The 25,742-nt window shown below is 42.8% G+C and overlaps 2 protein-coding genes across 2 annotated transcripts; both read right to left on the bottom strand.

Moving 5' to 3' along the window:
• Positions 1-356: 356 nt before the first annotated feature.
• On the bottom strand, positions 357-5,190 carry LOC143934968 (uncharacterized). Its single transcript, XM_077458514.1, has 7 exons — positions 5,045-5,190; positions 4,241-4,269; positions 2,827-2,966; positions 2,423-2,506; positions 970-1,119; positions 801-884; positions 357-561 (listed from the first exon to the last, which is right to left on the bottom strand). Exons 1-7 carry the CDS (start codon positions 5,188-5,190, stop codon positions 448-450), a joined length of 747 nt encoding a protein of 248 aa, XP_077314640.1. The 3' UTR covers positions 357-447.
• A 193-nt stretch (positions 5,191-5,383) lies between these two features.
• Positions 5,384-25,524, bottom strand: LOC143934969 (uncharacterized). Its single transcript, XM_077458515.1, has 7 exons — positions 25,508-25,524; positions 22,078-22,214; positions 21,320-21,459; positions 20,854-20,937; positions 19,940-20,089; positions 19,772-19,855; positions 5,384-5,518 (listed from the first exon to the last, which is right to left on the bottom strand). The coding sequence occupies exons 1-7, from the start codon at positions 25,522-25,524 to the stop codon at positions 5,384-5,386; spliced, it is 747 nt and encodes a 248-aa protein (XP_077314641.1).
• Positions 25,525-25,742: the final 218 nt, after the last annotated feature.

A 25,742-nucleotide genomic window follows, 5' to 3' on the forward strand; every position in this document is an offset into this window, starting at 1 on the left:
CTCCATATACTCTCTGCACCCCTCTCCTGCACAATTTGTACACATTGCAACTTGGTATTAATATATATTATTATACCTCCATTCCATAACTACCAGCCGATGTCTACTGATTACACTGAGTTCCTAGGTGTTCTTTCCTGACATTTGTATTTCTAATCTTGGGGTGCCATAGTGACACCCCTCACCACCCTGTTCATAACCCATCCTAAAATTGATCAGATCCATTGCCCATATCTCTTTTTCCCCTATGTATAAGATGAAGAGAAGTTGAATGTTGAATGATTTTTTTATTATTCTTTTACCGATATAAAACATTTATAATATAAATAGATGTAATAATAAAATATCTTCATAGTTTAATATAAAAATAAATACATAAATTAATACATAAATATATAAATATTTTTTTTCCTGACATCAGGCTTTTCGGGGAACTCGGTCACACGGTTAGGAAAGACTTATCAGGTGTTCTCTTCTCATGTGAGACGAGAGCTGACTGGCCAGCAGAAGATTCCTCTGGATTTCAGCATGGACGGCTCTCTGGGCGCACACCTTGTCATCCTATGGAATGGAGTAAATGTTACTGTGTGTATGAGGAAGCCTTAGACAGACAGATAAGCCAATGACATCCATACACCAACTATCTGAGCCACCGGTTTATTTTTTTTTAAAAGAATTTAGTTAACCATCTCCTGTTTTCATAGACCTCCCCAAATTGTTGTTTTTACCTCAGTGACCCGCCCCTGAGGATCTAAAGACATTTAATAATTTAAAGGATGAAGCAGAGGAGGATGACCTACCTGCTCCTCCAGGATCATCTGCAGGGTGATGAATTGTTGGCTGATGCTCTCTATGAAGAGATGGTTCTCTGCTCCCTCTGGGATCTGAAAGATAGAAAACATATAAATCTCTGGTCTATAAAGGGCGGGGGGAGGGGAAGGACAGGTTGGGGCTCACTTGAACACCTACACAGTCAGACAGCTGCTGCTCCTGGTAATAGAGGAGCTCCTGAAGTCTCTCCCAGGCAGGCCTGTGGTAGTCCAACTTCTCCTCATTTCTCCTATAGAACTGGATGGTTTGGTTGGCAACTTCACGCACAGCGATGGCCGCGGACTCAACCTGGAAAATACCATGCTTTAATAATACTTCACAGCAGAAAAATAGTATTAGCACGTTGTGCTTAGCTTGTTTCTCATCTACATGAATGATTGTCTTACTTTTGGATAGAGGTTTTGTCACATTTTTGTTGCTTTGATCTCATTGGCTGGGATTTTCCTTCACTTTTTATCCCGTTAAATGATGTCAGGAAATAAGGGGAGTGGAATTATTGTGTTTTTGTTGCTTTCTGTGTTCTCATTGGAAGAACTTACCTTCAATTCATATTCCTGTGACACCCTGGCACATTCTGACACAGGAGGTGTCACCGGGACAGTAAATGCGGGGAAATCTTCCCATTGGGAGTTTCGGCAATAATAAAAACATGAAAGAGGTTCTAATGCTTCTTCCAGTCCACGCAAAATAATAATGTTTTACTTGGAGTTGAGCTAAAACTTTTGTGAACTTACTATGTTGTACACAAGTTCCTTCAAAAATAGAAATGCATTCTCGGGAGATTCAGATTTTAAATAGTAGTCCCAATAGCCCAGGCGTCTCCCAGCTTTCTAAACAAAGGGCCAGTTTACTGTCCTTCAAACTTTAGGAGGGCCGGACTGTGGCTGGTAGAAGTAGAAAATATCCTGGCATCCTGGCAGGGGGAGTAAACAATTCCCCATGAGTGGTATTAGGGGGAGTAATAGTGACCCATCTTTTGTATCAATGGGAGCAATAGTGCGCTATCATTGGTATCAATGGGAGAAATAGTGCGTTATCATTGGTATCAATGGGAGGAATAGTGCCTCATTATTGGTGTCAGTGGTAGTAAAATTGCCCCAACGTTGGTATCAATTGGATTAATAGTGTCCCATCTTTTGTATCAATGGGAGGAATAGGGTACCATCATTGGTGCCAGTGCTAGTAATAGTGCCCCATCGTTGGTGTCAGTGGTAGTAATAGTGCCCCAATGTTGGTATCAATGGAATTAATAGTGCCCCATCATTGGTATCAATGAGAGGAATAGTGCCCCATCATTGGTTGCTGACATTGGGGGGAATAATGTCCCAAGGTCCAGATAAAAGCAAGCAAAGTGCCACATCTGGCCCCTGGGCCGTAGTTTGAAGACCACTACACCTCTGCCTTCTGTGCACCTAAAGCAGCTTTGGGCTGTATTGTACTAATCCTCATCTTGGTGAATCTAATGAGCTTTGGAAGTGCATTTCTTCTACAATACAAGCAGCCAGGTCCCCATTCTTCTTAATCTTCTTCATATGCTGAGCCCAACTGTCTTGAGTATGTCAAAGACCTCTCAAAATGGAGAGTCCCTTACCTTAGAGATATTGTAGAGATGCTTGATATCGGGGACACTGAAGTTACTACTGAGACAAACTCCAGGAGAATCTTCAGCTGGAATCTGTAACGTACAATATGATGGATTTACTTTCACTAATACATTTGATGTCCACAATGTCATAAAAATGATCAAGAAGAATAAAGAGAAGAAGAGAAGCTCATAACAAGAATGGATAGAGGAGATGAATGGGGGGTGGCATTGCACATTATTTTGTACTGGAAGACCAGTGGTTTTACATAGTGGAGTGTGGCCAAGACCCCGATTGGGCTGGAGAGAGAACAAGAGGAAGGGCTGAGGAGATTTGTGAGCACACCAAAGATACACAGATGAGACCCCATGAGAGGGATGGAAAGAGCAGAAAATTACTGATCGGAACTCACCATCTGGTTAAAGTTTTGCAGAATCTGTCTGTTCACCACTTCTTGGTTTCGATGGAGCCATTTACAGGTTTGGCCAGAGACAATGGAGGTGAGGCTCACGAAGAAGAGAATCGTTAAGGAATATGTGGTGGTCATTGTGGCTGGGAAAGGAAAAATGAAAACGTTATATACACTTACCAGACACTTTATTAGGTACACCTGTTCGATTGCTTGGTAACATAAATTTCTATGGCAGCAACTCACTCTATACATTTAGGCATCTAGATGTGGTGAAGATGACTTTCTGAAGTTCAAATTGGGCATTAGAATGGGGGAGAAAGGGGATTTAAGTGACTTTGAATTTGACATGGTTGTTGGTGCCAGACGGGCTGGGATTTTCACTCACAACCATCTCTCGGGTTTACGGAGAATGGTCCGAAAAAAGGGAAAATACCCAGTGAGAGGCAGTTGTGTGGAGGAAAATGCCTTGTTGATGTCAGAGGTCAGAGGAAAATGGGCAGACTGGTTTCGAGATGATAGAAAGTCAATAGTAAATCAGATAACCACTCATTACAACCAAGGCATGCAGAATACCATCTCTGAACGCACAACACTTTGAACCTTGAAGCAGACTAGAGCAGCAGCAAACCAGACCGGGTGCCACTCCTGTCAGCTAAGACCAGGAAACTCAGGCTACAGTTCGCACAGGATTACCAAAATTGGACAGTAGAAGATTGGAAAAACGTTGCCTGGTCTGAGCCTCGATTTCAGCTGCGACATTCAGATGGTAGAGTCAAAATTCTGCGTAAACATCATAAAAGAATGGATCCATCCTGACTTGTATCAACAGTTCAGGCTGGTGGTGTATTGGTGTGGTGGATATTTTCTTGGCACACTTTGGGCCCCTTAAAACCTATTAAGCATTGTCCTCTTCCGGACCACCCACTGTATATATACTCCATTACTTTGAAGTTATATACCGTTTTTATGGCAGCAGCTAGCTGCCATAACCCTAGGTCTTTTTTATACAGCGTCCGATAAAAGTGGTCTCGGCAGCAGATTCGCCACAGGATCACATTTATAGGCAGCAGGAGAAGTGCCTCCCCCCACGCCCCTTCTCAGTTGTTTCCTCATCTACCAGAGCCGTTGGTAAAGGGGGAAATGATCCGATCCCCTGGAGCAATGGGTAGGAAGTCGAGTAAGGGCAAGATGGCCCCCACTCAACTCTATGCCTTTGGAGAACCGGAGCGACATCTGATGTCACTTCTGCCTAATGGCCTTAAAGGTCTCATTTTTTAAATGTTTTTTCAGTAAATGTAAATTTTTTTCTTTTTTTTGCTTTTAAGTGTAAATGTGAGATCTGAGGTCTTTTTGACCCCAGATCGCACAATAAAGAGGACTTGTCCTGCTTATTTATATTACAAGGGATGTTTACATTCCTTGTAATAACTCAAAGCTGGTGACCTGTAAAAATGTTTACGTTTATGTTTATGTTGCCTATGGAGATTTTTAAGTACTGTAGTTTGTTGCCATTCCACGAGCGTGTGCAATTTTGAAGTATGACATGTTAGGTATCTGTTTACTCAGCATAACCTCATCTTTCACAAAAAATTGGGCTAAATTTACTGTTTTCTTAGGTTTTTTATAATTCATGAAAGTGTATGTTTTTCCAAAAAAATTGTGTTTGAAAGACTGCTGCGCAAATATAGTGTGACATAAAATATTGCAACAATCTCCATTTTATTCTCTAAGGTCTCTGCTAAAATATATATATATATATATATATATATATATATATATATATATATATATATATATATATATGTTTGGGGGTTCTAAGTAATTTTCTAGCAAAAAATACTAATTTAAACTTTAAGTGTCGGAAAAAGGCCTGGTCTTCAAGTGGTTAAATGCCACGGCCTACCTGAGTATTGTCGCTGACCATGTCCTTCCCTTTATGACTACAGTGTCCCCATCTCATGGAGGTGCACCCAACAAATCTGCAGAAACTACGTGATGCTATCATGTCAATATGGATCAAAATCTCTGAGGAAAGTTTCCAACACCTTGTGGAATTTATGCCATGAAGAATGAAGGGGGTTGTGAAGGCAAAAGAGGGTCCAACCCGGTACTAGCAAGGTGCACCTAATAAAGTGGCCGGTGAGTGTATAAATATGAGATAATGATGCTAATATATATAAATCAGAATATGTAGTAGAGCAGGGAGGATGGTTCTTACCTGTGTCTATTGGATTGCTCTGTAGACTTGGTCCTATTTCTCTTGGGTCTTTGCAGTGTCCTCAGGATTCTGGTCCTGTTTGGTCCTTGCAGTGTTCTGAGCTCCATCTTCTCCGCTGCGCTCTTATACACCCAGAGGGAACCCATTGCTAGATATCATAAAAATGAAATCTGTGAGCTTCCTGAGCTGTTTTACTTTCCCTTCTCAGATTTTTTGTCAAGACGTTACCACATTTGCGGAGACCTCTAGTGTTCTCTCTATTTATTCATCTTCCTGTACAGAGACGTACTGAAATCCCTTCAACTGAACCGCAATTTCTGCTTCTCTGTTGAGGAAGTCCTACAAATCTTTAACAACATGTCTGTATACTGAGTGCGATTCCTTATTTGCTGTATCTGAATAATCTGATATAAATAAGATGAGATGTTTCGTGGAGCGCCCCTTCTCACCGTGCTCAGATGCATTCACAGTCCCCTTTAAAGGAAAACACCAGGGTTAAAAAGTTAAAAAGTTTATTTAAAATCAGATTGGTAACAAATAGGTAAATGTTATTCCATGTGCTACATGCTGGAAGAATTGGCTGTTCTTCACAACTTACACTTTTTTCTTGCCAGGAAGTATAGAATCAATTGACAGTGTATAACAGGGGTGGCCAACCTTTTGAGGAGCGAGAGCCACTTTAGCGACTCGGTAACCAGTCGCGAGCCACAGTGAGTGAAGCGGGCAGATGACAGGTCTGTGTCCACTGTGCATATGCAGAGCAGACATGGACACAGCCCACTATACTCTATGGGGCCTCCAATCCGATCCACCCAGACAGAAGGGGACAGATCCCCTTCCGTTTTTTTTTTTTTTTGAGCAAATTGGATTGGAGATAGGCAGGTGTAAATGGACACAAGTGAATGAATAAATTTTATCAGACCAAATAAAAGACCCAATATCCATAATTGAATTCCATACCAATAAATGTGATCCTGCAAAAAATAATCGAACCTACTATAGGATTGGTGAACTGAAGGATAGTATGTATAATCCCAATTTTTTTAGGATTTAAGGTACGCCAGAGATCCAGCAATCGGTGTTCAAACAACTCTCTTTTAAGGGCCCTCAGCCGGCTGTTAGAAATATTTGATCGCTGAGAGGTGGTATCCAGATGGGGTTTTAGTACCATATTAAAGTCTCCTACAAGTATCATACCTTCTGCAAATTCTGTCAAAAGATGGAGATATTGTGTAATTTTCGTTATTTGATCATAGTTTGGAATATAGAAACTGGCGATTGTAAAAACCCTATTCCAGAGCCTAAATTTAAGAAAGAAATACCGGCCATTGGGGTCGGTTACATGCTCCAAGGGCAATGTTGGTAGATGCTTGTGGATAGCGATGGAGATACCCCTAGTCCTGGAAGAGGACAAAGTACTATGAAACCATCTCAAATAATATCTTTGTGAGGCTGCTGGAATACAACTTGCTTTAAAATGGGTCTCTTGGAAAAGTATAATGTCTACCCTAGATTTATGAAGAGCATAAAGAATTTGGCCTCTTTTTGATTGCTTATTAATTCCCTTAACATTGTATGAACAGAGTTTCAATGAGGATGGCAAGGATAGTTTGGTTGCCATTTCCTGGTTTACAAAAAAAAGTAACAGAGAAAAAAAATACAGGGACAGAATGATGAAAGAGATAACACTCTCTGGACCTGGAGCTACCCAGGAACCAAAATCTAAATAAAAAGTAATAAACTTTACAAAGAGTATAGTATACTAAACACAAAAGACATTTGGAAATTTCCAAAAGAAAAAACAAAACAAAACACTATTCCTTGGTTAGGGCAACAGGTTATTATGTATACAACAAACACTACGTACCTATATAGCACCTATCCCACATCCTCCCTCCGCATGACAACCAGCCACACTGCAGCATATATTGTACATATAGAATTTTTCCCCCAGGTGCAGTCACCCCCTCCGGAGGAGTGTTCCTAACCATGGGGGAGAAGGGGAAATATAAAAAAAAAGGGAGGGTGAGAAAGAAAGAAAAAAAAATATATATAATATCAAAACCTACATCCTATATTAATGACATATATCATTGTCATCATACAGTGCCTTGCGAAAGTATTCGGCCCCCTTGAACTTTTCAACCTTTTGCCACATTTCAGGCTTCAAACATAAAAATATAAAATTTTAATTTTTTGTGAAGAATCACCAACAAGTGGGACACAGTTGTGAAGTGGAACGAAATCTATTGGATATTTTAAACTTTTTTAGCAAATAAAAAACTGAAAAGTGGTGCGTGCAAAATTATTCGGCCCCTTTACTTTCAGTGCAGCAAACTCACTCCAGAAGTTCAGCGAGGATCTCTGAATGTTCCAATGTTGTCCTAAATGACTGATGGTGATAAATAGAATCCACCTGTGTGTAATCAAGTCTCTGTATAAATGCACCTGCTCTGTGATAGTCTCAGGATTGTGTTGAAAGTGCAGAGAGCATCATGAAGACCAAGGAACACACCAGGCAGGTCCGTAATACTGTTGTGGAGAAGTTTAAAGCCGGATTTGGATACAAAAAGATTTCCCAAGCTTTAAACATCCCAAGGAGCACTGTGCAAGCGATCATTTTGAAATGGAAGGAGTATCAGACCACTGCAAATCTACCAAGACCTGGCCGTCCCTCTAAACTTTGAGCTCAGATAAGGAGAAGACTGATCAGAGATGCAGCCAAGAGGCCCATGATCACTCTGGATGAACTGCAGAGAACTACAGCTGAGGTGGGAGAGTCTGTCCATAGGACAACAATCAGTCGTACACTGCGCAAATCTGGCCTTTATGGAAGAGTGGCAAGAAGAAAGCCATTTCTCAAAGATATCCATAAAAAGTCTCGTCTAAAGTTTGCCACAAGCCACCTGGGAGACACACCAAACATGTGGAAGAAGGTGCTCTGGTCAGATGAAACCAAAATCAAACTTTTTGCCCACAATGCAAAACGATATGTTTGGCGTAAAAGCAACACAGCTCATCACCCTCAACACACCATCCCCACTGTCAAACAGGGTGGTGGCAGCATCATGGTTTGGGCCTGCTTTTCTTCAGCAGGGACAGGGAAGATGGTTAAAATTGAGGGGAAGATGGATACAGCCAAATACAGGACCATTCTGGATGAAAACCTGTTGGAGTCTGCAAAAGACCTGAAACTGGGACGGAGATTTATCTTCCAACAAGACAATGATCCCAAACATACAGCAAAATCTACAAAGGAATGGTTCACAAATAAACATATCCAGGTGTTAGAATGGCCAAGTCAAAGTCCAGACCTGAATCCAATCGAGAATCTGTGGAAAGAGCTGAAAACTGCTGTTCACAAACGCTCTCCATCCAACCTCACTGAGCTCGAGCTGTTTTGCAAGGAAGAATGGGCAAGAATTTCAGTCTCTCGATGTGCAAAACTGATAGAGACATACCCCAAGAGACTTGCAGCTGTAATCGCAGCAAAAGGTGGCTCTACAAAGTATTAACGCAAGGGGGCCGAATAATTTTGCACGCCCCACTTTTCATTTTTTTTATTAGTTAAAAAAGTTTCAAAAATCCAATAGATTTCGTTCCACTTCACAATTGTGTCCCACTTGTTGGTGATTCTTCACAAAAAAATAAAATTTTTATATCTTTATGTTTGAAGCCTGAAATGTGGCAAAAGGTTGAAAAGTTCAAGGGGGCCGAATACTTTCGCAAGGCACTGTATATATATATATATATATATATATATATATATATATATATATCTCAAAACCTACATCCTACATTAATGACATATATCATTGTCATCATCTATCATATCATCATCATCATATATCATATCATATATATATATATATATATATATATATATATATATATATACACATGAATGAATGAAATACTTGTATAGCGCATAATGCGAACTGAATCGCCTCTAGGCGACATAACACAGACACAACACATATTAATTAATCAAAAATCAAGGCTCAATCAAGAATCAAGGATTAATCAAAAATCTATTTAAATCTCTAGAAAAATATCTGGCTTTCCTCATAATGTCCTCTTTTACACACAAAAAAAGTGTATTCGCCATATATCTCGTTTTGGCTGGATCAGAGCCCGATCAACCCTATCAAGTTCCAAATTGACCGACTTTGTTGTCCCCAATATGGAGAATGCCTTTAACCGTTGCTGAGAGATCCTGTACACCCATCGCCCCCGGCAACCCTGGAATCCGAATATTATTCCTCCGATTGCGATTATCTTGATCCTCAATGGGTGAGTACAATGTTTGTATATGAGATTCATGCATATCTAGTCATTGATCATGCATGTGGACAGCGTCAGCCAGGACTGTAACAGATTCTTCTAATGCTGATGTTTTAGCATGTGTTACATGTAGTTCGGTTTTAACTGACTGGAAATCCTGCGATAACCCTGCTCCAAGCGCTGTACGAACGCCTCCATCTCACTCTGTGTTAGTAAAGCTTTTAGAAACTATCGGAAATCCCCCATCTCCCCAATCTAAGCCTTGACTAGTAACTGGTGATTGTACAGGCAAAGGGGGAGCAAATGGGGAAGCAAAGGGGAGGTGGAGGGGAGAAAGTAATGAATACCACTTTGCGGGAATACGGGTGTAATACCAGATAGGTCACTAGAGATGCCATGTCTCCCCCTGCCCATGAGAACCAAGAAAAAGCCAGAGAGCCGGGGAGGGCGGAGCAAATGCCGATGAGACCAGCACAGGCAGAGTGAAAGTCTGGGATGTAAGAGGTCTGGGATGTAATAGGTGCAGAAGGCACAAACGGAGACACTGGCAATGCAAATGGTAAGTGGTGACTTTAGGGATAAGCCGGGTTACAAGTTCTCTGATGCGGCTCACAGCCTACTGCTCATAGCTGATCATACCCTGTTTCCCCCGAAAATACGACCTAGTGTGGTAGTCGGTGATGGCTGCAATATAAGCCCTACCCCCTTAATAAGCCCTACTACCCTGTTTCCCCAAAAATAATCCCTACCCTGAAAATAAGACCTACAAGGACTTTAACTAGGGCTTATTTGGGGGTAGGGCTTATATTGCGGCCATCACCGACAATCACGCTAGGTCTTATTTTCGGGGAAACAGGGTAGCTGGCTAATCTCTCCCTCGGGTCTCTACCAGAGCACAGCATGCTGCTTCCTCCATGTTCAGTCCATGCCCCCACCTTTAGCTTCTATCTTCAGCTTATTCAGTTAAAGTGATTGTAAAGGTTTTTTTTTTTTGTTGTAAAGTAACAAACATGTCATATTTACCTGTTTTGTGCGAGGGTTTTGCACAAAGTGGCCCAGAACCTCCTTTTCTGCAGTGTCCCAGTGGCATTCCTGGCTCTTCCTTTTCACCGGGTGCCCCCACGGAGCTTTCCATGGGGTGCACCCATGCGAACGCACTCCTGAGTCCAGTTGCTTCGTCCATTGACACAGACAGCATTACTCTGCCCTGCCCCCGGCTCCCGTGTCACTGGATTTGATTGACTGCAGCAGGAGCCAATATTCCTGCACCTATTCTCTGAGAAATAAAACCCTGTGTACCTCCATTCCATAACGATTAGATGATATCTGCCCATCAACATACACCTCACACGCATCTCCTGCACATATTGCCTGTGGTTATACCCTTTGCAACCCATTCCTGTACTTAATGATTGCTTTTATACCCTTTGCACTCAGGGATGTGTGCAGTCAGGGGAGGCAGGTGTACCTACCATAAACATAAAATAAATAAATAAATAAATAAATTATCGAGCTTTAAAGGGACCTGGGGTCACATTTGGGGTGCAGGTAGCTGAAGCCCTACCCCACCACTGGTCTAAATTTGGGGGTCCTGTCACCTATAGTTCCGGAGATACGGGCTTCTTGCGCAGCAGGTCAGAACCTACATACAGTGGCCAGTTTTAAATACAAACTGGCACGCTCCGTTTTCAGCAGACTGGGAGGTCTAGCTCACAGTGACTCTCCTCACTTCTTGTCAGAAGCACTGAGCTCAATGGACAGCTTAGAGCCTTGAACCAATGGTAAAGCACCATTGGAACAAGCTGTCAAATAAAAATGCTGCAGAGGAGGCACGCCTCTCACTGCATTGTCATAGAAGGTGACATGTGTCAAAAAGACGCATGCTCCTCTACAGCCCAGGCCAATTCTGACACTTCTCTCATACATGTAAAAATCATTGTTTTTCTGCTAGAAAATTACTCAGAACCCCCAAACATTATAAATAAATATATGTGTATATATGTATGTATGTGTATATATATATATATATAAGAGGGCCAGTATGGTGGCCCGTAATTATGGGAGGAGCCCGGAGGGTATATAATCAGACCACCCACAACAATCTGTGTCGGTTCCAGTGCAAGGTACTGCACATCAAGGGGCCGACTCTTCTCAGCTCCCTCACGGTCGGCTATCCGTGTGTCCAGTCGCAGGCGCACTTCGGCTTCTTCATTCGTGGTCTTCGTCGGCGGTTCCCACTCATGGTCGCAGATAAGTAGTATCTGAATCTTTTCATATCATGTGCAAACTTGCGGCTTATCATGCTTACTATCATGCACCCCTTTCGCAAAACCTACCTCTGAGTTGTTGGCACTCATGTCCCGACATCGTTCGGCACAGGCATAGTACATTCGTAAATTCTTTCTACCAAACATACGATTCATTCATAGATCCAAGCCTCCGAGTCGCTGTCGGTCGTTCTCCAATTTCACTCGCCATAGGCTTCACTAGTTATAAGACTCACTGTTCTCATCCTTTTTTGAGATAAACAGGTATTGTTTGTATGGGTTTCTGTGGTTGATTGAGTTGAATTAAACCCACCTGATGTCTTTCCTGCACTTGACTAGCCTGGGCGGTTGGGTGGTTGATGGGTGTTTGGTTTCACAGTAAGGAATGGCATACACTCTACAACCAATTCGTATCAGATACTCCTTACTGCCAATTTATATCAGATTCATCTCATACATTTTTGAGCTGATTCGTGTCAAATGCATTGCAGAGGCTGACTCTGCCAACTCACTGCATATCCACGTAGTTGTACCTTTGAGATCGGTCGTATATCTTCATCGATTGTCCCACGCTCGGACCGCTACACACTCGCTGTCGCAGGTAGGACTTTGTTGTTACCGCTCTTCTAAACTCCAATAGTTACCTTATTATGTTCGTTTATCATGTTCGTTTTGCAAAGTCGTACTTACGCCACCGTAAGTCTATGTCATCTTTCATGTATTTCATCCTTTCTACCCAACGCGGTTTTACTCGAGCCGATCACTTCACGGTCGATGCGGTCAAATCCGACATTCAAGCCCCTTACTCACCTCACATCTACGGCTGATTCGCAATCTAGTCGCAACTTCGCTTCTATGTTTCGGATCCTCGGCAATCACAAGCCCCTTCAACCGTCATCACCATTTAGTCGATTCAAACCCAGCCATATCATCTACAACACGGGCAGATCTGTCATACGAGCCCTGTAGTCACCTCGCATCTATGGCCGTTTCGAATCTAGTCGCAACTTCGCTTCTATGTTTCGGATCATTGACAATCACCAGCCCCTTCAACCACCATCACAATTCAATCAATCCGAACCCAGCCATATCCTCAGCGATACGTCGGATCCCATATACAAGCCTCTCAGTCGCATCTACGGAGGATTCGAGTCTAGTCGCAGCGTCGGCGCAACGATTCCAGTCCTTGCCAAACGCAACTCTAAAACCAAGCCGAATCCTGTTGCATCACCGACTCAAATGAGTCAAATCTTTTTCAGACTATTCCATAGCTATAGCCCAGTTCAAACTAGTCACATCGACTGTACGAATTCAGCAGTACTTACATTTGACCTTCTCAGTCTATCCATACATGATCGTACACAATTCTCACCACCAATTTTCTCAGTATTGCGCACGGTCATTCCTACATAATCACATTTCCTCTATAACCTTTCTTTCGCCTTTCAACAAAGCTGCGTTCTTGCAATCACTCACTGCAAGTCTTTCTGCATTTGGCTCAAAACTGCCAATCGTCTCCAGTAGCAACACTGCTGTTCACCTCATACGTACACACTTATAAATCCGCAAAACATTGCTTTCACCTTTCAAATAAAGCTGCTTCCTTGCAATCGCTGCGAGCATCGATGCAATGGCTCAATACGGCCACTCATCTCTAGTAGCAAAACGGCTGCTCTCCTCATTCCTACACACTTATAATTTAATTTATAGATTCAAATAAAGCTGCTTTCTTGCAATCGCTGCAAGCATCTCTGCAATGGCTTAATACGGCCACTCATCGTCTCCAGTAGCAACACAGCTGTTCACCTCATTCATTCATTCATTCATTCTCACCTCATAATTCAATTTATAATTCAAATAAGGCCGCTTCCTTGCAATCGCTGCAAGCATTTCAGCAAATGGCTCGAACTGCCACTCATCGTCTCCAGTAGCAACACGGCTGCTCATCGTTTTCTCTGTCGCTTTCCCCTTTTAGGCCAGTTAGAATACCAGTTAGTCCACCCTGCACCAGGTTTGGACAGTATCTCCCAAAAAAAAAAAAAAACCCCCATTGTCGAGGGCTTGCATCTTCACCAGGGGGCCAGCTTTGCCCCAAACAGCTCTTTGCAATCCCCATTGTCAAAACGAAATTCTCATGTCACCTTACTACAGGCTCCCGGTCAACTCAGTTCTCGACCACCAACCAGTCGACTTCACAACTAGTGCATAAAGTCAGGTGTGTAGTTCAATGGGATTCCCCCTTTCTCTTAAACACTCTTTCACTACATATTTTTACTTCACATACAGAATTTGACCTGCTCCTGAGGCGTTAGCAACTGTCACATACTTCTGTGCACTTCACTCTGTTTTCGAAGCACAAGCCTTCAATACGCAGACAAGGTCGCCTAATCTCCATACTTGCTGGCAGTGCAAGCATTAGTAGACCGAACCCACGTCAATTAACTACAGATCGCAACATTCCTACTTAGTATACCAGACTTCAGCTACCCACCCCAGTCCGCCCTGGGGCGCTCTGGTTCATTAGTCTGTGCCGAGCACAGACTGACACCCGAGCTATCGGTTACCTAGCCAGTCACCTCCTGGCTCACCTCGGTTGTTACGCATTCTTTTGAGTTTTCTAAAGTCACACTCAACAGCGCTTAAGCGCAAACCAACTGTCATTATGGCTGTCGTTCCTTGTCCTATTCTTCTTGTTTCCTTCCGCCTTTCATCTTATCTACCCAACGCAACTATCCCCTCCTACCTTTGCAACTTACCTCAAACATACGCACCCCCCCTTGCTTTTAGTTGACGCCATGTCGCAGGCAGACAGTGAGGACTTTGCCTCAGCCCTGCCATCACCCTTTATGGGCTCAGCAAGCAGCGGTTTACAGTCTCACAAGAGCTTGGACCAATAAAAAAAAAAAAAAAAAAAAAAAAAAGCATAATAAAAAAATAAATAAATAAACTCATAGCAGAACGGTGTCGCAGGAGTAAATCCTACCATGCTGCAGCCAGGAAACCAAGCCTTTAGGCTACTGTTTCCACCGCCAGTGGCAGCCCTTCCAGGCACCACTTCAGTCTATCTTCTTTGTGACTACTCAGCTGCACTCCTGGGTAACCACACTGTCAGCAGCAGTCGCCGAAGTCCAAGCAGAGTGACAGCCCTGGAGGTACGCCCAGCCGTGCCCCTACCAGCTCCAGTCACCACCGTCATTCCAGTACCTTCATTTACAGATACACCCAACTTCTGCACCATCGTCTTCCCTGCACACCTTGTCCTAGCAGGGCATCTAGGAGGACATCTTGGATGACAACGACGTTAACTTAGCATCCCTCCTCATAGCAGTACACAACTTGGCCTAGAACAAATCATATTCACGGGGAGATGTCTCCGTCATCCTGAAGGCCAGAGACTCTTTACTTAATCGCAAGCTCACTGTCACAGAGTTTGTGCGGGCCTTGGGGACAGTCAGAGACATGCTAGGCAGAGCAACCCCAACAGGAGGGTAGAATTGGACCCGTATCTGCATGCAGCAGGTCACAAGTACGCAGGGCGCCCATCCTTTGACTATCACTGCTCATTTTCAGCCAAGGCAGCAGCCAGACTCAAGGGGATCTTTTACCTCCCATCTTTTAGTGTTTCTCCTCCAGGCAAAGACCCTGACTAAATCCTTAAATTAAGATGTGCCAGCTATAGCAGATCTGCCCATGAGAGTCGAATTTCTCACAAATTGGAATGGCATGCCAATGTGTATTCCCTCAGCATCTCTCTCTTCATCTCAGGTAGTCATGGTCACCGCAGCCTCCACAGGTCCTCGCCTCAATTTTGGCCAAATTGGGTTTATAGGGCCATGGCCATCAGAAATCCTCTTGATTCCTGGGTTCAGTTAGTCCTCCTCTTTGTTCGACCTCTACCCCCTTGTCGCAGCAGCTCAAGTCTGGTGCAACAACTGGGCAGGACAAACAGTGACTTTCGCCACAGACAACCAAGCTACAGCCAGTATTATAAATAAAGGAGGTCCTAGTAGCTGGGCATCGTGGCCTTCCTGTGCAGGCTAGTGCCACTATCCCCACAGCACCAATCTAACGTCCTATGCATCCACATCCCAGACAAACGCAATAATCTGGCCGACGCACTACCCGTTAACTTTGCTTCGTTATTTTTTGCAGGAAGCTGGAACCGACCCGACCATGTCTCTTATCCCACACTGGTCGTAGCTAACCTCGGATTCAAACAACACTTTCACGACGCTACCTGCCTTATTAATCTTTCACTATCTCACAGCACCCTGAAGGCCTACCGGGCAGCCTAGAGGTTCTATGTCAGGTTACTAGCCTCAAACCCAAGAGCAATACCAAGAGTTCTCCATCACATCCTGGTCTTCATATTATGCCACCGCACACAGTTGGCATTGTCACACAATACCTTAGACCCCACTCAGCTGACATCCAGTGTTTCATCCCCTTATGAGATCCTAACAAACCGTCTTGTTTGCCGCCCATACGTGGTATTCACAGGCAATGACCCCAAATCAGTATCAAACGGCTACCCGTCACCAGCGCCATATTCCGAGACATGTCTTTCATCCTGTCACATTCCCCTTTAGGCTAAATTCAGCCTGGTCCTTCAAGCAGCCATCTACCTGGCTTTCTACAGCTTCTTACGCCCCAGTGAATACTGTCACCATCCCAGTTGTAAAGTGTTACGTAGACGCCACCTCACACGCCATCAGACTTCATCTTGCTCCTCAGCGTGTCCAAAACACAATAGTCCGGTCCAGGGGTTGACATAAAACCTTTCCAAACTCTCAAAGCCTGGTGCCCCGTGTCCATCCTAGATCAATTTTTGGCCCATATGTTTGATCCCTCGCAGGACAGCCCATTACTACCGTTCCCGATTAGTACCCCAGGCAGCAACCAGTTCATTAGTCACGTCAGGTTCCTTTTGAGCAAATTAGGCCAGGACCTTGGTCATTTTCTTGGACATTCTTTCGCATTGGAGCAGCATCAGCAGCCTCACGAAACGGGGTCCCAGTCCACGCGATCAAAGATGGGCAGGCGGGAATCCACCTGCTTTACTCGATACATCTCCAATCCACAAGTGGAAATGTCCTGAGCCTTCAGAAACTTTGCCCCGTAGTGTCTTGTTGTACATAAATTAATAATTACCTCCCTACACCAAATCTTTTGCGGCCTTCTCTTGGCATATCGCCCAGCAGAGCAGGGCTCACCGCCCAGCTCACCAGGGCTTACCTTACAGCAGACCAAGGGCACAATTCAGGTCTATTTTATGTTGTTAGTCTTGTGACGTGTTTATGTGTTCTTTCATATCTCTTAGAGTGGAGGGCTTCAACCATAAATAAGAGGGCCAGTATGGTGGCCCGTAATTATGGGAGGAGCCCGGAGGGTATATAATCAGACCACCCACAACAATCTGTGTCGGTTCAAGTGCAAGGTACCCACCCACCCATTTCCCTTCTCAGAGTACTTCACTAAAACACGTTTCTCTACAGAAACATCCATTTACTTTCTTAAGGTATGCGGCCTTCTCTTGGCATATCGCCCAGCAGAGCAGGGCTCACCGCCCAGCTCACCAGGGCTTACCTTACAGCAGACCAAGGGCACAATTCAGGTCTATTTTATGTTGTTAGTCTTGTGACGTGTTTGTGTTCTTTCATATCTCTTAGAGCGGAGGGCTCCAACCATAAATATATATATATATATATATATAATATGTGTATGTATGTGTATATATATATATATTTATATTTATATTTATATTTATATTTATAATGTATAGATTTTTTTTAGCAGACACCCTAGGGAATAATATGGTGGTCATTGCAACTTTTTATGTTACACGGTATTTGCGCAGCAATTTTTCAAACACTTGAATGAATATAAGAAATGAATATATAAAAAAAAAAAAACACTAAAGTTAGCCCAATTTTTTTGTATACTATAAAAGATGTTGTTATGCCAAGTAATAGATACCTAACATGCCACGCTTTAAAATTGCTCACAATCTCCATAGGCGACGCTTTAAATTTTTTTACAGGTTACATGTTTAGAGTTACAGAGGAGGTCTAGTGCTAGAATTATTGCTCTCACTCTTACGATTGCGGCATTTGCAACCTGTGTGTATCTGGCTCTGATACCAGCCAGTGCCTCACCAGCCACTGACCTCACCGCACATCCCTGTTCACACTCCTGTCTTGCAGAGACTGCCCAAATGCCTTACTGTCCACACCCTTCTCCTGCACATAGTGTCCACTGCAGTACCACCTGCACTCTTCTCCAGCACTTATTGCCTGCTGCCATGCTCTCCACTCTCTTCAAAATATTGCTCACCATAATACCATCTGTACTCCTTTCTGCTCCTCTCCACTCTTTTTTTCTATTCTACTTGCTGTCGTACCCTCCACACTCTCCTCCATATACTGCCCAATGTCATACTCTTCTCACCCCTCTCCTGTGCAATTTGTACACATTGCTACTTGCTATTGAAAAAATACATTGTCGTATCTCCATTCTATAACTACTAGCCGATATCTACTTACTACACTGAGTTCCTCAGTGTCCTTTCCCAATATATGCATTTCTTATCTGTGGGTACCATATTGACACCCCTCACCACCCCCCCCCCCCCCCCCCGATATTAAGCCATCCTTAATTGGATAAGATACATTCCCTAATTCTCTTTTTTCATTTCCCTCATCTAATAATACATGGAGAGAAGTCAGAAAATGTTTAAATTATTTTTTTATTAAACATTTGTAAATATAAAACTACATTTATATTAAAAAATAAATATAAGAAATTCACAGTTTTATATAAAAATAAATATAAAAATGATATAAATCTACATTTATAATATAAATAAATAAATAAATATAATAAAATATATTCACAGTTTTATATAAAATTCAATAAATAAATGCATACTATATAAATATATGAAAATACATAAATATATAAATATTTATTTTCCTGGTGTAAGATTTCAGTGAACTCGGTCAAACTGTTAGAAAAGACTTCTCAGTAGGTGTTGTCTTCTCATGCGAGAAGAGAGCTGACCAGCCCGTAGGAGATTCCTCTGGATTTCAGCATGGACGGTTCTCCAGGCACACACCTCGTCATCCTATGGAATATGATGGGGTAAATTTAGTTAGTGTGTGCATGGTGGAGCCCTAGACAGATGGATATAAATCAATGACATCCATACACCAACTCATCCGGGTGACATCCATACATCAACTCACTGTGAACCACCAGATATCTGCTTAGTTTTTTGAAAAGGAAGATTAACCATGTGCTGTTTACATAGACCTCTCCCATAAATTGTTTATACCCCTTCCCTAAAGCTGGCCATAGATGGATCAAACTTTGTCTGGTTCAGCAGGGGGCCGCCTGAATTTCAATCCATCTATGGGCAGACACAGAAAACGATCTTTTGTTTGACTTCTGTATAACCAGCTTGTTGGAAAAGTTTTACTCGATCAGTGCTGCCTGGCTATAGCCAGCAGTGCTGATAAGTGTATTCTGATGGCAGGGAAGCCTTCTTATGCCGCGTACACACGACCGGACTTTCCGGCAGCCTAGGTTCGATGGGATCAGTCTATCGAACAATCCAATCGTGTGTGGGCTAGTCTGATCATATTTCAGAAAAAAAGTCAGATGGACCTAGAAATAGAACATGTTTCAAATCTATCCGACGGACTCAACTCCGATGGACTAAAATCGGGAAAACCGTTCGTCTGTGTGCTGGTCCGACGGACCAAATACGACACAAGGGCAGCTATTGGTTACTGGCTGTTGAACTTCCTTGTTTAGTCCCGTTTACGTCATCACGTTCAAAATGAATGGACTTTCAAACTGACTTAGTCCGTTTGTGTGTGGCCAAGTCCTTCAGTTCAGAAAGTCCATCGGACCTCCACCGAAAGTCCATCGGGAAGACCTTCGGACCAAGTCTGCCGAAAAGTCCGGTCGTGTGTACGTGGCATAAGTGTCAGAATACAATAGTTCAGCGGGAGGGATTCCCCTGTCCATCTCAAATGTGTGGATGGGGGAATCGATTCATTTTCTTTCGGTCAACCTGCTCTTTGAACTAAATAAAATGAATTATGTATGGCCTGCTCAAGGATTTATGGACAATGGACCTTTTTATTGGGTGAAGGAGAGGAGGATGACTAACCTGCTCCTCTAGAATCCTCTGCATGGTGATGAATTGCTGGCTGATTCCCTGTATGAAGAGCTGGTTCTCTGCTCCCTCTGGGATCTGTTAGAGAGAAAATGTCCATATATAAGTCTCCCATCTATAAAGGCATGGGCAGGGAAGGTTGGTGGTCACTTAGACACTTACACAGTCAGACAGCTGCTGCTCCTGGTAATAGAGGAGCTCCTGAAGCCTCTCCCAGGCAGGCCTGTGGTAGTCTAACTTCTGCCCATATCTCCTATAGAGCTGGATGGTTTGGTTGGCAACTTCACGCACAGCAATGGCTGCAGACTCAACCTGCAAAATATCATACTTTAATAATACTTTACAGAAGAGAGATGGCATTATTACTACGAGCTACATTTCTCTTCTAGATGAACCATTGTCTTAATTTTAGATAGAGAAAGAGGTATTGTCGGGTTTCTGTTGCTTTTCTCCCATTGGCTGGGATTTTCCTCACCTTTCATCCCATTAAACAATGTCAGGAAATAGGGGAAGATTAAGTTTTTGTTGCTCTCTGTTTTTTTATTGGAAGGACTTGCCAACATTTCATAACCCTGTGACACCCTGGCACATTCTGACACAGGAGGTGTCCCCAGGATAGTAAATGTGAGGAAATCTTCCCATCGGGAATCCAGACAATTATAAAAACATGAGGTTCTAATGCTTCCTCCAGTCCACCCAAAATAGAAATGTTTTACTTGGAGTTGGACTAAAACTTTTTTTTAACTTATTATTATATTATATTATATTATTATTATTACTATATAGTACAAAAGTCCCTTCAAAAATAGAAAATGCATTCTGGGAATATTCAAATTTTAAATAGTAGTCCCACTAGCCCTTTTCCCTTTGTACACCTAAAGCATCAAATGACCTTTCAGCAGTAAAGATTACATTAGTCCTCCTCATTCATGGGTCTGATCAGCTTTGGAAGTGCATTTCTTCTACACTACAGCCAGCCATTCCCCTAGTCTATGGTGACCATGTTATCTTCTTCACATGATGAGACCAGTTTTCTTGTGTATGTCAAAGAGCTCCCAATATGGAGTTTCACTTACATTAGAGATTTGGTAGAGATGCTTGATATCGGGGATGCTGAAGTTACTTCTGAGACAAACTTCAGGAGAATCTTCAGCCGGAATCTGTAATGCACATACAGTATGATAGTTTTATTCTTTTTAGTACATTGAATGTTCACATAAAAATATACAACATGATCAAGAAGAAGAAGAAGAAGAAAAAATTAAGCTCATGAAGGGGATGGATAGAGAAGATGAATGGTGGGGTAGCATCCCACCTACCTTCTGGTTTTACAGGAAGACCAGTGACCCCCATGGTTGGGATGGACTGACCAGAGGTGACATGAACCTCCATTTATGGTTATACATAGCGGAGGAAGACCAAGATGGGACTGGAAGAAGAGGAGGGGTTGATGATTACAAAATTTGTGAGCACACTAAAGATACAGAAATGAGGCCCGGCATGACAAGGATGGACAGAGCAGAAGAAAACTCTGGGACTCACCATCCGCTTAAAGTTTTGCAGAATCTGTCTGTTCACCACTTCTTGTTTTCGATGGAGCCATTTGCAGCTTTGAGTAGAGACAATGAAGGTGAGGCTCATGAAGATGAGAATTGTCCAGGAATATGTGGTGGTCATTGTGGCTAAGAAAGAAAACATAATATATATATAAATATAAGAATATCATACTAATATACATTATATATATATATATATATATATATATATATATATATATATATATCTATATATATATATATATATTGTCATAGGTGTGCGCAGGCTATTGCATTAGGGTGTGCACCCCAAAGCTCCAACACAAATACATTTGACATACTTACCAGCCTCTTCTCCGCTCTCCATCCTGAAACAATGGGGGGGGGGGGGCAAGGGAGTGCATGGGGGACCCTGGCAACAGAAGGAAGAGGAACAGGAAATGGAAGGGTGGCATATACTAGAAATTATCCCCTATATTTTCCTGCTGTGGCAGCTGAATGTCGACAAAAGGGAGAGGAGGAGAAGCCTACTTTCTTTTACTTTAACTGCAGCAGGAGGAAAATACAGATCGGTCCCACTAAATTCCACCATCGCCACCTCTCCTGTCCAGGTTCTGAGGATCCGTAAAGAATGATTGCTGTTTACCTGTCACCTGCCCACCATTGACAGGTTGCCAACCCCAGGATTAGGGCACACCCCTTGCACACGCCTATGTATATTGTATATATCAAAAGACGTAGTGGAGTAGAAACGATGGCTCTTACCTGTGTCTTTTGGATTGCTCTGTAGACTTTCTCCTTTTTCTCTTTGGTCTTTGCAGTGTCCTTTAGGATTCTGGTCCTGTTTGGTCCTTGCAGTGTTCTGAGCTCCATCTTCTCCGCTACGCTCATACAACTCGTTGCTAGATATCATAGAAGTGAAATTTTTGTATCTGGGATCTTTCTGAGCTGTTTTACTTTCCCTTTTCCAAACTATTTCGTCAAGATGTTTTCACGTCTGCGGAGACCTCTAGTGGTCTCTTTGTTTACTGTATTAATCTTTGAATACGGAGACGTACTAAAAGCTCTCAGACTGAACCGCAATTTCTGCTTCTCTGTCCAGGAAGTACTGAGTTCCTGATCTGCAGTATCTAAAAACCCTGCTATAAATATTGGATGCAGGTACAGGCCCCTTTAAAAGAGAACTCCAGGGAGAATAAAAAAGTTTATTTAAAATCAACTGGGCAAACATATAGTTAAACATAGTGCCTTGTGCTCCCTGCTTGAGGACTGACTGTTATTTGCAATTGACACTATAGAATTATATAGAATTTATTAACAGACCTTTAAAAGCCTTCTGTGAATGGACAGGGAAGAACGGGATGGAAAGTGCTTTAAATAAAGCCTAAAGCCTCCTGTTGGAGTGCAGAAAGTGAAGCAAAAGTTATATTTCCTGAAATAAATAAAAGTTTAGTTTGTAAGAATAGTCAGCAACCTATGAGGTGGCCTACCCAAAACTTGTTCCCAGAAAAAGATAAGGTTCCTTGCTTCCCTCCCAGGCTTATGTGATGAGGCAAATGTCAACTGATCTGCAGCCAGGTGAGAGGCTCTCCATTGTCAGGATCGGTGTGCGGCTAGCCAGGCCAGAGTCTAGTAGTGCACGGCTTCTCTAGAAGACCCAGCTACTGTGGGGAGCCACTCAGATTATTGCAGTTTTAGTGGGGTGGCTCTTTGTCCCTTTAGACCTGGGATCCCTCCAGACGTTCACCTGAGTTACCAGAGCTACACTGGACTTCACTGAGGTTTCTGAGGATAATTGTGAGTAATGCCGCGTACACACAATCGGACTTTCCGGTGGACCAGAGTCCGTCGGACAATTCGATCGTGTGTGGGCTCCAGCGGACTTTTTCTTCCCAAACTTCCTTATTCTACGTCATCACGTTCGAATCTGTCTGACTTTTGGAGTGATCGTGTGTGGCCAAGTCCGTTCGTTTGAAAGTCCGGCGAACCTCAGCTGCAAAGTCCGTCGGATTGTCCGCGGGACCAAGTCCGTCAAAGTCCGGTCGTGTGTACGCGGCATAACTGTTGGCATTCTGAACAATATTACTGAAGTAGTGATTCTCAGTTAGACTCTCTGTCGCCAAAGAGTCTTATAATGGCTATGCTATGTAGCCACATGTTACGGTGAAGAGTCCATGTTTGTGCAGCTTTCGTTATTCTGCATTGTATGCATGTTTTCTGCCATCTTGAACCTGTTTTGCATTACTGTTCCAAATTTGCACCGGTTTAGGAAACTAGGAAAGTTGCATTTACTACTGCCTGATTATCCCACCAATTACCTTCTCTGTTAAGGATGATTTCACAGACATCGCACCAAGTCTGCAGCTGAGGTGTGATATCACATGGAGAGGGCCTGAGTCTCCTGTATTGTCTTTGTATTACCACAATAATAAAGCCCCTAATGGGCTTTTTATGTAATTGCTGACATTGTTTTGTTCTCTCCAGTACAGTGTCAGTTGGGACTGCTCAAAAAAACTGAGAAAATAAGACAACAGTGCTGTTTGCAGTGTTTGAAGAGATAAATTGTGTTTGCAGACATGAGATGAAGTGTGCAGCTTATATGATATGAGTGCAAACCTCCCAACTTTCTGAGATGGGAATGAGGGACACCTATTAGCAAACGTATGTAGGCCTAGGACACACCCCCTTAAAGAAGATTTTTTTTTTAAATGATTAGTTGAAGTGATTGTAAAGTCAGAGGGTTTTTTATCTTAATGCATTCTATGCATTAAGATAAAAAAAACCTTCTGTGTGCAGCAGCCCCTCTCTGCCCCCCTAATACTTACCCGAGCCCCATCTCTGTCCAGCGATGTCCATGAGCGTGTCGGCCGTCCTGGAGTTTCCCTCCTGATTGGATAGGAGTGAAAGAGGGCGGGCCGAATCGCAGCTCTGTGTCTGAATGGACACACAGAGCTGTGACTGGGCTTGGGTGCCCCCATAGCAAGCTGCTTGCTGTGGGGGCACTCAACATGAGGGAGGGTCCAGGAGCACAGAAGAGGGACCCGAGAACAGGAGGATCTGGGCTGCTCTGTGCACATCCACTACAATAAAAATAAGTATAGACATGCTTGTTATTTTTATAGAAAAAGAGCGAGACTTTACAATCAATTTAAACCCACAAGTGCTCTTTTATACCACTACTATTCCTTTATACAGTAAAAACGGGTAGGTATCTGCGCTACTGAAGAAGGTACTAATATTGGAAGAGGAAAACAGCCAGCACTATTTGTTGACAAGGAAATCCATTGCTGACATGTTTCATCCGAGTGGATATCATCAGAGGTGCCTCTGTCAAATAGGCTTTAGCTTATTCTTCTCCCAAGCCATGCCCCTCCATTACATTTCAACTGATCATAGGCTTAGTCATAGAGATCATGAAGGGGTAAAATACATTAGGGTGTATATAGTAGTTTGAGAGGAGATGAAATTGAAGTCTGCTTGACACATACAGAACCAGGTGGTCTCCCTTTGTGCCCTTCTACTTTTCATTTATGGATTGCCTATTGGGTGAGACAGGCACTTTGAAGCCAGCGCCCAGCAGTGTTTGGAATCACCAGGCTGAACACTGTGGGGCTTGGAGCAGCACTTTTTGTTGTTTCATAGTTTCATAGTTAGTAAGGTTGAATAAAGACACCAGTCCATCCAGTTCAACCTGAGCTGGGTGTCTACAATTGTCCCTATCCCTGTACATTGCACACTCACATCAGTCCCTACCCTCAAGGAGCCCACAATCCTAGGTCCCCATTCATATACTAGGGCCAAATTTGGACAGAAGTCAATTAACCTACCTGCATGTCTTTGGATTGTGGGAGGAAACCAGAGTACCCGGAGGAAACCCATGCAGGCACAGGGAGAACATGCAAACTCCAGGCAGGTAGTGTCGTGGTTGGGATTTGAACCAACGACCCTTCTTACTGCTAGGTGAGAGTGCTAACCACTACACCACTGTGCTGCCTTAATCCCTTGTATTGGGTTACCATTCATTTCATATTGTAGTAAGTATATTATTGACTCTCACTCTACAACTATTAGCCAACATCTTTTGACTACACCAAGTCCTGCCCTGACAAATGTATTTCTTATCTCGGAGGAACCATAGTGACACCCCTCACCACCCCATCATTAATCCATCTTGATATAGATAAGATACATTCACCATTTCCCATTCTCCATTTTAGCTGATGTAATTACAGAAGTCAGAAAATGTGATATTTAATTTTTTATTAATTCATTGTAAATATAAAACAAAATTTATAAATAAATAATTATAAAAATAAATACATAAATATATATATATATATAAAATAAATATATATAAAAATAATTAGTTTTAGTCTTTGGTCACACAGTTAGGAAAGACTTCTCAGTAGGTGTAATCTTCTCATGCGAGA

The sequence above is a fragment of the Lithobates pipiens genome, unplaced genomic scaffold (genome assembly GCF_037356315.1).
Source record: "Lithobates pipiens isolate NorthernLeopardFrog02 unplaced genomic scaffold, aLitPip1_a1.2 Scaffold_28, whole genome shotgun sequence".
Lineage (NCBI taxonomy): Eukaryota > Metazoa > Chordata > Amphibia > Anura > Ranidae > Lithobates > Lithobates pipiens.